The sequence below is a fragment of the Ovis canadensis genome, chromosome 21 (genome assembly GCF_042477335.2).
Source record: "Ovis canadensis isolate MfBH-ARS-UI-01 breed Bighorn chromosome 21, ARS-UI_OviCan_v2, whole genome shotgun sequence".
Lineage (NCBI taxonomy): Eukaryota > Metazoa > Chordata > Mammalia > Artiodactyla > Bovidae > Ovis > Ovis canadensis.
This window is the reverse complement of record NC_091265.1, coordinates 33,941,594-33,954,212: the sequence shown is the minus strand read 5'-3', so window position 1 is coordinate 33,954,212 and position 12,619 is coordinate 33,941,594. Positions and strand designations below refer to the sequence as shown.

The 12,619-nt window shown below is 40.6% G+C and overlaps 1 protein-coding gene and 1 non-coding gene across 4 annotated transcripts in view; both read left to right on the top strand.

Annotated features, from left to right (window-relative positions):
- The window catches only part of AAMDC (adipogenesis associated Mth938 domain containing), a 30,342-nt gene extending 18,728 nt beyond the window's left edge, over positions 1–11,614 (top strand). For 2 of the 3 annotated variants that reach the window (XM_069564974.2, XM_069564976.1), the window contains exons 3-4: positions 9,600–9,695; positions 11,440–11,614. In XM_069564974.2, the coding sequence (XP_069421075.1) occupies positions 9,600–9,695; positions 11,440–11,580 (237 nt within the window). In that variant the 3' untranslated portion in view covers positions 11,581–11,614. Of the gene's footprint in view, positions 1–9,599; positions 9,706–11,439 lie in introns of all 3 variants that reach the window. The other variant, XM_069564977.1, reaches the window with a different exon arrangement.
- Positions 1,700–1,771, top strand: TRNAY-AUA (transfer RNA tyrosine (anticodon AUA)). Its single transcript has one exon. It is a non-coding gene; the product is annotated as a tRNA-Tyr (tRNA).
- Positions 11,615–12,619: the final 1,005 nt, after the last annotated feature.

Here is a 12,619-nt window from a genome sequence, read left to right as displayed (position 1 = left end):
ATCATTAAATAACTACTGTTATTTAATGCAGTGCCTGGTCAAATATAGCTCTTCTAGGGTCACACCACTAGTAATTTTTGGAACCAAGATTTGAACCCTGAGTCTTACTATAAAGCCTATACTTTTCTCCTATTACATACTGTCGTCACTCATTTCTATCCTAAAGCAATAACTGTCTTATTGGAGAATAGTTTTCTATGTGGAAACATACATATGTCTTTCATTTATGTTAGGCTGAAAAGGGGCAAGGAGGAAGATATGACAAAAATGTAAATTTAAAAAAAAACCAGGACTTCCCTGGTGGTCTAATGGTTAAGAATCTGCCTGCCGATACAGGGAACACGGATTTGATCCCTGGCCTGGTAAGATCCCACATGCCTCGGGGTGACTAAGCCCCTTGCCACTCCTCCTGAGCCAGCACACCCGAGAGCCCATGCTCCACAACAAGAGGAGCCTCCACAGTCAAGAAGCCCGAGCGCTGCAGCAGCTAGAGAGTAGCCCCCGCTCTCATCACCTCAAGAAAGCCGCGAGTACAACAATAGAGACCCAGCACAGCCAAAGTAAATAGAGAAAGCCAAGCCCAGTTAGCAGGCACCCGAAGAGAGCCAAAAGAAATGCGAAAACTTTAAGCTTTTTTTCCGATTTTTTAAAATTGAAATATAGTTGATTTTACTGCACCTTTCAATTTTAAATAATATGAAACCTACAGAACAGTTGTATGACTTACGAAAATACCTAGACACCCTTTCTCAAAATCCTCAAGTTGTTAATACTTTGCCATATTTGTTTTTTCTCTCTCATCAGATACACAAACACATACATTTCCCCCCAATTATTTGAGTGTATATGACAGATATTTTAGGATTTCTTTCCTAAAAACATAAACTTTCTCCTGCATAGCCACAATATCATTCTTACAACTAAGGATATTATCCTTGATATACTAGTAATACAGTCTATTTTCATTTCCCCCAAAATGTCCTTAATAGTTATAACTACTGCTGATTTTGTGGTTTTAATATATAATATAGGCAATAGGTATAAAGTGTAACATAATTCTCAAAGTCTTGTCCATTTGACCAGACTAAAGGTTCTTGTGCTCAGGACATGGCTACCTAAGGAAATATAGTTGAGCTGAGCTGTCCCTAACCCTTTCTGCTTCTGTGTCTGTTTTGCTTGTGTTTTCCCATTCGCCTTCTAAACCTGGGTGACATGGAAAGTCTATGTTGAATCTCTCCTTCCCCTTTTTCTATTTTGAAATATTTTGAACCTATATAACAAATTCAAAAAAAAAAACCAAAACACTTGTATACCATCATCCTAGGTTTACCAGTTTTTAATATTCTGGCACATTTGTTTTTTTGTTTTTGTTTTTGTTTTTTTTTGTCTCTCAGGATCTTTCTCTCTTTCTGAATAACTATATTTGCTAATTCATTTGGAACTAAGTACTGACATCATGCTACATAACTCTGAATGCTTCAGCTTATATCTAATAAAACAAAGGCATTCTGCCTCACATAATGTTACACTCAAGAAACTCAACATTTATAGAATATAAAAGAATATCAACTCTATAATCAAGCTATAACAACTGTTCCAATAAAATATCTTTTTTAGCTGGCTTTCGTTTCAAACCCAAGATCCAGTGAGGGCTCATGTACTGCATTTTGTTGTCATCTTTCTCTAGTCTTCCCTGTCTTCCCTGGTGGCTCAGATGGTAAAGCATCTGCCTATAATGCAGGAGACCCAGGTTTGATCCCTGGGTTGGGAAGATCCTCTGGAGAAGGAAATGGCACCCCACTCCAGTACTCTTGCCTGGAAAATCCCATGGACGGAGGACATGGTAGGCTACAGTCCATGGGGTCGCAAAGAGTCAGACACGACTGAGCGACTTCACTTCTTCTTTAGTCTATCAGTACACAGATTTATTGATTGAAGTAATTGACCTGTAATACTATGCAAGTTCCAAGTACCCAACATAATGATTTCATATTTCTATACATTAAAAAATGATCACCACAATAAGTCTGGCTACTGTCACCTTACAAAGTTTTTATATTATCGATTATATTCCCCATGCTGCACATTTTATCCCCATGATTCATTTATTTTGTAACTCACCTGTTTCACTCATCTCCCCTACCACCTCCCCTCTGGCAACTACATGTTTGTTTTCTGTGTCTAATTTCTGTTTTGTTTTTTTGCTTGCTCATTTGTTTTTTTAGATTCCACATATAAATGAAATCATTTAGTCTTTTTCTCTGACTTATGTCACTTAGCTTAATACCCTCTAGGTACATCCATGTTGTCACAAATGGTTAAGATTTCATTCTTCTAGTGTTTTCATTTTCTTTGCAAAAATACACAGAAGTGGAACTGCTGGATCTGTTTTTAATATTCTGAGGAACCTCCATATTGTTTTCCATAGTGACTGTACCAATTTACATTCCCAGCAGTGTGCAGGGTTCTCTTTTCTCCACATCCTTGCCAACACTTGTTATTTGTTGTCTTTTTGATAAGAGCCATTCTGACAGATCTGAAATGATATTGCATTGTGGAATTCTCCAGGCCAGAATACTGGAGTGGGTAGCCTTTCCCTTCTCCAGGGATCTCCTCAACCCAGGGATTGAACCTAGGTCTCCCACATTGCAAGTGGATTCTTTACCAGCTGAGCCACAAGGAAAGCCCAAGAATACCTGAGTGGGTAGCCTACCCCTTCTCCAGCAGATCTTCCCACCCGGAATAAAACCGGGGTGGTGGGGGGCGGGGGGGGCATCGAATCCAGGTCTCCCGCATTGCAGGTGGATGCTTTACCAGCTGACCCACAAAGAGAGCCCAACAGACACATGAAAAGATACTAATAGCTTTCCTCCAAGAGAAAACAATTAAAATTTCCATAACATCATGTTATGGAAAGCCTCCTAAAGAAGAGGAACAAAGTCAAACACTCTCTGAAGGAGGAGAGCCTTAGTGGTTTGCCCAAGGAGACTGGAAGAAGCAGAGGGGTAGCTGGTGGCAGAGAGAGGATGGCTCAGTGACAGGCTGACACTGCACTCACAGGCCTCTGCACAAGGCTGTGAGTAATCACACGCCAAGGCCTGGAGCCACAGGCTGCTGCAGTTATCTTTCATGTCACCCTGTACGTTTCACCCTGAGCCTGCAGTAAAGCATGCAGCAGCCAAACTGGGTTCCACTGATCCTGCAACTCTGATGGGCTCCTGCTGTCCCTAGTCTCTGAATCTCCAGAGGATGATTCAGACTCGGTTTTGCACTCTTTTATGACCTTTCACTTCACTGAGCAGTGGGCTTGTTTCATTATACTAGCACAGTCAGCTCTGACAGCCTAGGAATCAGCCTAGGAATCACTATTCTTTGTTAAATGAAGGAGTCATTCAGTATTTCAGATAAATGCATCTACTTAAGGCAAGTGAAGCTCTCCAACTCTGAATTACAATTGTTTTTACCTTGGTCATTGTCCCAGAACAAACATTTTAAGTTCTTTGTATTGTAACTGTTCAGCTTGGGGTGGTTCTAGGATTGATCACAGAGCTGTGGAACTAGAAAGAGCACCTAATCCAATTGTTTTACAATTATTTTACAAGTATCAGGGGCTTCCCCAGTAGCTCAGTTGGTAAAGAATCTGCCTGCAATGCAAGAGACCAGGTTCAATCCCTGGGTCGGGAAGATCCCCTGAAGGAAATGGCAACCTGCTCCAGTACTCTTGCCTGGGAAATTCCATGGACAGGGAAGCCTGGCTGGCTACACAGTCCATGGGATCGCAGAGTCGGACACTACTGTGCGACTAACTTTCACTTTTATTGTAATCAAGTGAAAAAAAAATTCCCATTTTTGTTTTGCCTTCTAAAAATGTATAAACCTAAATTAATAAAGAGTCTAATCCCTGGTCTATTCTGATCTTTGTGGAAAACAGGGAAAGCTGGAGGCAGAGACACTGCTCAGAGCCCCCTGGGCACTAGCTCTGCATCTTAGCCCACTGTGAGGAAGTAGCCTTGCTGCTCCAGTTTGGATCACTCTTTGACATGCAGCTGTTCTAATTTACAACACTGATACTCCCTTAAGTCTTAGTGTTAATTCCTTAGGAAGATGTTGATGAAGTCAGTCAAAATATAAAAAGGTATTAGTGCAAGAGCCTGGCTATGTTCTCTGCTCTGGAACACTCACTGGCTGAGTGAAGCATGTCAGCAGTAGCTGCTCACCCCGCAGGGTCTCAAGAGACACAGAGAGCGCCAGCAAAGATGCGCTGCATCTGCTCCTGCTTTGTGTAGCTGCCTGGCTTCTGCTAAACGTTGCTTCCTTGGCTAAATAAATCAGGAAGCAGTGAGAGCGTCTGTGTGCCTATAGATGTCCTTTTCCTGCTCATCTATAACCTACCTATATTAAAAAAAACCAAACCTGTTTATTTGGAAATAACTTCTGACTTACAGAAAGCTACAGGAATACTAGAAAGAATTCTTGGACTCTTCCAGTGGTCCAATGGTTAAGATTCCATGCTTCCACTCCAGGGGGAACAAGTTCAATCCCAGGTCCCCCAGTCAGAGAAGTTCCACATGCCGTGTGGTACGGGCAGAAAAAAAAAAATTCTCATTTTACCCAGATCCAAATGTTAACAGTTTATCATATTTTTTATAAATATAAACCTTTATTTTTAATCTGATATCCAGTTATGGAATCAGATGGATGGTGGTGGTTGAGTTGCTAAGTGTGTCCAGTTCTTACAACCCCATGGACTGTAGCCAGCCAGGCTCCTCTGTCCATAGGATTTGTCAGGCAAGAATACTGGAGTGGGTTGCCATTCCTTCTCCAAGAGTTTATCATATTTTATCATCCTTTTCTCCAATAGACACTTTTTTTCTGAACTGTTGTAGATATTCTATTTAGGAGTAAATACACACAGGTATTTAACTAAATTAGAAGGGAACTGTCCTTAGGTAAAGGACATCTAAGAAAAACAAGGACTTTCTCACAACACAGTGATAAAAATCAGGAAATTAACTGATACAGTACTATTGTCAAATATACAGGCCTTATTAATATTTTGCCAGTTTACCTAATACACGTGTTACATTTGTCATACTAATAGAATCATACAGTATATAGTCTTTCGGGACTTGCATTTTTCACTCAGCATAGCTCATTTTGTGTGCTATGTTGCTCAGTCATGTCTGACTCTGCAGCTCCATGGACTACAGCCCAACAGGCTCCTCTGTCTATGGGGATTCTCCAGACAAGAATACTGGAGTGGGTTGCCATGCCCTCCGAGGGATTTCCCAACCCAGGGATTGAACCCAGGTCTCCTGCATTGAAGGTGTATTCTTTACCATCTGAGCCACCAGGGACACCTATAGGTATTGATCCTTTGTTTCTTTTCTATTGTTCAGTAGTATTCCATTCTTGGATTATAACACAATCTGTTCATGAACATTTGGGTTGTTTCCAGTTTGGGACTACTACAAATAAAGCTTCTATAGATGACTGTAGTTAACAGTACTATATATGTGAAAGTTAAGACTAAATTCTAAGAGTTCTCATCACAAAAGAAAAAATTATTTTTTCTTTTTTTGTCTCTGAGATGATGGATGTTAACTAAACTTATTATGGTAATCATGTCATGTTATATAAGTCAAATCATATGCTGTACACCTTGACTTATACAGTACTATTTATCAGCTATAGCTCAATAAACCTAGAAAATATCTAGAGTAGGATATCTTGCTTCTAATTAGGAAGTAAGAGTTAACAATGCCCCCACCCATAAAAAGCTGCTGTGAAAGTTCATGTACAAGTTTTTGTGTAAGTGTTAGTTTTCATTTCTCTAGGATAAATACCCAGGTATATGATTGCTGAATCATGTAAGCACATATTTAAGAAGATGCCAGACTGTTTTCCTGCTAGAACATGAAGAAAGTCAGATGCAGTCAGACTGGTGAGACAGCTGAGAACTTACAGATGGACCATGTTAAGGAGTTTGCCAATTCTAAGAGCAAGGAGAAGCCACTGAATGCTATTGAGCAAAGGAGACATTTGAATGGTTTTGTTTTGCAAAAATTCCTCTAGCTACAGTTTGCCCTACAATTCCTCTAAGGGCAATTTGAAGAATGGATCATTGGAAAGGGCCAAAGTGGTTTTATGGACACCAGTTAGAAAGTTACTGCAATAGGCTAAATAAGAAGTAATGGCAGCTTACACCAGGGTAGTGGCAGTAGAGATGGAGTAATGGACAGGTCCAAGAGATATTAAGGGGACTTCCTGGTCCACTGGCTAAGAATCCACCTTCCAATTGCAGAGGGCACGGGTTCAGTCCCTGATCAGGGAATTAAGATCTTACAGGCTGTGCAGTATTGCCAAAAAGAAAACTAAAAGAATGAGATAATAAGGAAGTAAATTCTTCTGTCCACTCTTTTAGGGAAAATGTTTAATATTTCAACATTATACTTAATGTTTGTGAAGTGAAGTTGCTCAGTCGTGTCCGACTCTTTGCGACCCCATGGGCTGTAGCCTACCAGGCTTCTCTGTCCATAGGATTTTCCAGGCAATAGTCTTGGAATGGATTGCCATTTCCTTCTCCAGGGGATCTTCCCAACCCAGGGATCGAACCCAGGTCTCCCGCATTATAGACAAACGCTTTACCGTCTGAGCCACCAGGGAAGTCCATACTTAATGTTTTTAGCTGTAGATTTTTCTTAAACGTCCTTTACCAAAGGCCAGTTCCCTTCTAGTTATTTTTAAAAAACTATTTTATTCATTTGACTGCCAGGTATTAGTTGTGGCACATGGGATCTAGTTCCCTGACCACAGATGGAACCCATGCCCCGTGTTGGGAGTGCAGAGTCTTAGCCACTGGACCATGAAGTAGTCCCTGTAAGTTTGTACCTCATAACCCCCTCACCTATTTCACTCATCTCCCTGACCACCTCCCCTCTGGCAACTCTGTGTCTATCCTCAGAGTCTATTTCTGTTTTGTTTGTTCATGTTTTTAGATTACACATATAAGTAAAATAATATAGTACTGGTCTCTGACTTATTTCACTTAGGATACCATCTAGATCCATCCATATTGTCATACATGACATTATTTCATTCTTTTATGGCTAATATTCCATTGTATATATGTATCACATCTTCCTTTTTAAATTAATTTTTATGGGAGTATAGTTGCTCTGGGCTTCCCTGGTGGCTCAGTGGTAAAGAATCTACCTGCCAATCCAAGAGACATGGGTTCAGTCCCTGGGTTGGGAAGATCCCCTGGAGAAGGAAATGGTAACCCACTCCAGTATCTTGCCTGGGAAATTCCATAGATAGAGGAGTCTGGTAGGCTACAGTCCATGGGGTCGCAAAACAGTCAGACACAACTTGGTGACTAAACAACAAAAACATAGCTGCTTTACAATGTTAATTTCTTACTGTACAGCAAAGTGAATCAGTCATACATAAATACAAATCCACTCTTTTTAGATTTCCTTCCCCATTAGGTCACCACAGAGTGCTGAGTAGAGTTCCTTGTGCTACACAGTAGGTTCTCATTAGTTATCTGATTTATACATAGTAGTGTATATATGCGGAGAAAGCAATGGCACCCCACTCCAGTACTGTTGCCTGGAAAATCCCATGGGCGGAGGAGTCTGGTAGGCTGCAGTCCATGGGGTCACGAAGACTTGGACACGACTGAGCGACTTGACTTTCACTTTGCACTTTCATGCATTGGAAAAGGCAATGGCAACCCACTCCAGTGTTCTTGCCTGGAGAATCCCAGGGACGGGGGAGCTTGGTGGGCTGCCATCTATGGGGTCGCACAGAGTCGGACACGACTGAAGCGACTTAGCAGCAGCAGCAGCAGCAGTGTATATATGTCAGTCCCAATCTCCCATGTCATCCTACTGATCCTTCCCCCACAACATGTGGTCATTAAGATTAGTTCTTTCAAAAGAAAAAAAACTAAAAAAAAAAAAAAAAGATTAGTTCTTTCAAGTTTCAACAGAGTTGCTCCTTATAGTATTCTAATAAAGTGCCTTAAACTAGAAGGTTAACTTGTTTCAAGTCCCAGCTCTAGTACTTAGTGATTTGCATCATCTTGTATATATTTTGTGATCTTTAAGTTTATCTATAAAACAAGAATAGATGCTTTTGTGCTATTATGCAGAGCACGTAGAATTTCTATAGGTGTTTTATGAAAACTGCAACTATAAACATGTAAGATATTATTTCAAGATTTAATTTAAAAATACTTATTTGTTCTTCTTATACCTTTATAAATTTCAATCCTATCACCTCTAAAGCTTTCTAGAATGAAAAACTCTTCTTTGGCAAATTTGTTGTCCTCTTGGTGTTTTGGCAGCTCTTTTCTAAACCACCTCTAACTTATGATTAGAATGTATCTGTTCCACAGCCACTGCATCAAGGCATATTCCAACTCATAAGATGCAGTTAGAACAGCAAGTCTTCCATGACAGTTTTCCACTCATATTTATTCACTCCCCAGTAGTGGGCTGGTATTTACCAAACTCTTAACTCCTGTATCCCCACTGGCTGATGTGGAAGCAGTTCAGAAGCCACCATCCTCTGATGTTAATGTTCATTAAAAACCTTACCTTAAATACCCCTGGGAGAATCTGGGAAGACTTTACAGAGCGACGGGTAGGGTAGGTTTTAAAGCATCAAAGTTTTCCTGCAGTTAAGTAGGAAAGAAGCTCAGCACAAGGAAACAGAATGGAGCTTTCCGACTTTTGGCATGGTGTGTGCACATGCTTTCTTCTCCCACTTCCTCTCTTTCCACTCACCTATCACTCACACTCCAGTCATAAGGAACTAGTTGTAGTTCACTAGGTTGCTCTTTCCCCTGAGCCTTTTAGTTCATGCTGTTCCCTGTGTTTGGTATGCCTTGTTCCCCTGATTTCCTTTAACCTGGCTAATTCCTGTTTATCCTTTAAGTGAAAGTTGCTCAGTCATATCTGACTCTTTGCCACACCATGGAGTATACAGTCCATGGAGTTTTCCCAGCCAGAATACTGGAGTGGGTAGCCTTTCTCTTCTCCAGGGGATTGTCCCAACCCAGGGATCAAACCCAGGTCTCCTGCATTGCAGGTGGATTCTTTACCAGCTGAGTCCCAAGAGAAGCCCAAGAATATTGGAGTGGGTAGCCTAACCCTTCCCCAGCAGATCTTCCCAAGCCAGGAATAGAACCAGGGTCTCCTGCATTGCAGGTGGATTTTTTACCAACTGAGCTATCAGGAAAGCCCATCTCGACTTAAATGTCACCTCCTCTGGGGTGTCTCCCCTGACCCCCTGGCCTGACTCTCCAAGTCTGAATTAGGTGCCCTTTATGTTCTCATAGTACCCTGAACTTACTTCTTTGTAGCACTTGTGAAACTACTGAAATGTCTTTGTAGTTTTCCATATTTTTTCACTAGACTTAGAGCTCCAGAAGGGCAGCTTCTGTTATTCCCAGGGCCCAAGTGACACTGTGCATAGAGTAAACCTCAGTAAACATTTCTTAAGTGAATGAATGAATTTCACAAGAATGCTGACTGCAAAGAAAGACTGGAAAAGCTGGCAGCTGATGAACATTCTCTTTCCACGTCCAGCATTCTCCTGGTGTGCAGCCTGCAGATGTGGAAGAAGTTGTGGAGAAGGGTGTGCAGATCCTTGTGATTGGCCGGGGGATGAGTGAGGCCTTAAAGGTTGGTACTGGTGAGCACAGCATTCCTCAGGACTTCCTGTAGTCTCTCAGATCTTTACCATAGAGATACGTCCATGTATCACGCACCCCCCTTTTGCTGAGCCACTGGATGGCCCAGGATGAAGTAGTGGCTGAGCCTACTCTTCCTCATCAGGGTTGGTCTCTCCAGTCTCTACTTAACCAACAGCTGGTGTTGTTTCAACCGTTTTCCAGAAATTCTTCAATCTTGGAAATTTCTTAAGCTCTATAGCTATCAATATTTGGCTCTTCAGAGTTTTATGGTATCTTCCATTTTTACAGTACTTTAAATTTTTCTTTTCTGGTCACATTCAAGTTAAGTTTTTTTTTCCCTTTTCAGAAAAAATGTTTGTTTTATTGTACTTATAGAAATAATACATGCTTATTGTGGAAAAAAAGTCAACACAGAAATGTAATATTAAAAAGGTGAAAGACTCTCCCTTCCCAGTCATGTGATGTATATGTAACTGCTTCAATTCTCTCTCTACACATCTACTAATATATACTGACATCCATGCTTTACATAAACAGGATCATACTATACATATTGTCCTGCAACTTTTTATTCATTTGTTATTGCATTATGGACAGCCTTTCACATAAGTTTAGAGAGATCTACTTCATTCTGTCCCTTATAGACATGTCCTAAAATCCAGTTCCTTACTGATGAAGGTGCCTTTATATTTTTTAGTTTAATCTAGTTTTTTTCCCCCTCCATTAAAATGACTCCTATCCATAAGGCTACTGTTAATATAAAACTGTTCAAATATATGAAAAAGTAATATAGGACATTTAAAAACATTGTGCTGAGAGTTCCAACAGAGTTGAATTAAAATTTACTTAAAAATAATATTTAGGACAAGTCAGAGTTGAGAAAATATCCAATAATCTTTGCCACTATTGAGAATATTTTATATAAATTCATTTACAAATATTTATTCAGCACCTTCTATGGGTCAGACACTGTTCAAGGTACTGGGGACAAGAAGGTAAAAAAGGTTCATGGCCCTTGTGAATAATAAATAGACAATTTCAGATCATAATAAATGCTGTGAAGAAAATGGTGACTTCTGAGGGCTGTTCTAAATGAGGTGATCAAGAAAGGCCTGAGAACACATTTCAGCTGTAGTATATGTACATTCATAAACTTCATCCTCACGCCAACCTTGTGGTTTTAAGTATTATTATCCCCATTTTATGGGGGAGGAAATTGCAATTGACAGGCTTTCAAAAGGTCTCTTGGTTATTGCATGGCAAAGTTAGAATTGAGACTCAGGTTGGATTGACTCAAACATTTAACATTTACATGCTAGACATTTTACATACTTTAGCTGAGTTTGTTCTCATACCAACCCTGTGAGTTAGGTGGTATTACCTCTATTTACACACATGGAAAAAAAGGTTCAGAGTATTTAATTCACTTACCCAAAGTCATACTGCTAGTAAGGACTTAAATTCAAGACTGTCTGGCTCCAGAATCCATGCTCTTTCCAGCTTCCATTTCACCTGAGCTGTGTGCACATAATTCATGATACTTCTGTCAACCTCTTAGAAGACTCTTTGACTCCTTGGGGCTCACTGCCAAATTTTGGACTGGTGACATGCTGGGTGATTGGGGAGTGACAGTTGTCAGTGTCCATTTCTGTAGAATATATTTGCCTCATAACAGGAAAGGAAACCCTGGGGGCCTTCCACCCTGATTTACTCACCTTTTTCCTTCTTTCCAGGTACCCCCATCAACGGTAGAGTACCTCAAGAAAAAAGGCATTGATGTGCGGGTCCTCCAGACAGAGAAGGCAGTGAAAGAATATAATGCCTTGGCTACCCAAGGCATCAGGGTGGGAGGGGTCTTCCATTCCACCTGCTGATGGAGGCTTAAGAGAATAAATCACTGAACAATGATGCCTGTGACTGTCACTTTTACCACTCTCCACACCAGCCTCCCCAGCACTTTCGAACAGCTGCCTGCACCAGGTCCTGGGCTAGGCTCTGCGATGCGCAGATGACTCAGGCAAGGCCCCTGTCCTAGGGGGTGGGGAGGCGGTTTAATACTGTGGTAAACGTTAGGCCAAAAGTAAATGAAAATAAAGCCAAAAGTGAAGAAAGCCTTCTGATTTGAAGTTTGAAAGCCAAAGTTTCAGTACATTAAAATCATATTGTAATTGACACTTTGGAATGTTTAGTCATCAACCAATTTATTAAGTACTTTGTATACCAGACAATGCTACAGGTTCCAAAAAAACAGCAATAAGTCTTGTGCTCATCAAGTTTCTAGTGTGCCAAATAAATAAGTGAGCAAATACATATTGTAAATAGAATCTGGTTTAAGAAAAATAAAGCAAGATAAGAAAAAGAGTGATAGGGGCTACTTCAGATATGTGGAAAGGGAAAATTTCATTGTGCAATAACATGAGCAGAGCCCTGAAGCAACACCAGTAACAGTAAAAGGAGCTATGCCTTGATACTCTGGTTCTAGACAGGCTGTTCCTCTAACTAAACCTGAGTCTTGTCAGTTCTCTCGGCCTCAGATTCCCTCACTATAAAATGATGGAGCTGGACTACATGCCTTCTAATGACCCCAACTGGCATGGATAGCCTTGGTTCTATTAAATACCAAGTGACCTTTTTGAAACCTTAAGACAGACTAATAGAATTATTAACAATTATCAGCATTGCCTTATTTTTCATTTTTCCTCCTGTTAATAAAAGTTACGAGTATTGGCTTTGGTGCCCAATAGCCTTGACTTTGACTTCCAATAGCCTTGACTTTGACCTGTGGCTTCCAATGCCATTCACTGGTTGGGCATTTATTTAATCTCTCAGTTTCACTGTTCTCATGTCAGATAGGGATAATATTAGTACCTGAAGTCATCATAGGTGTTAAGTGGGATAATTCACATAAAGTCT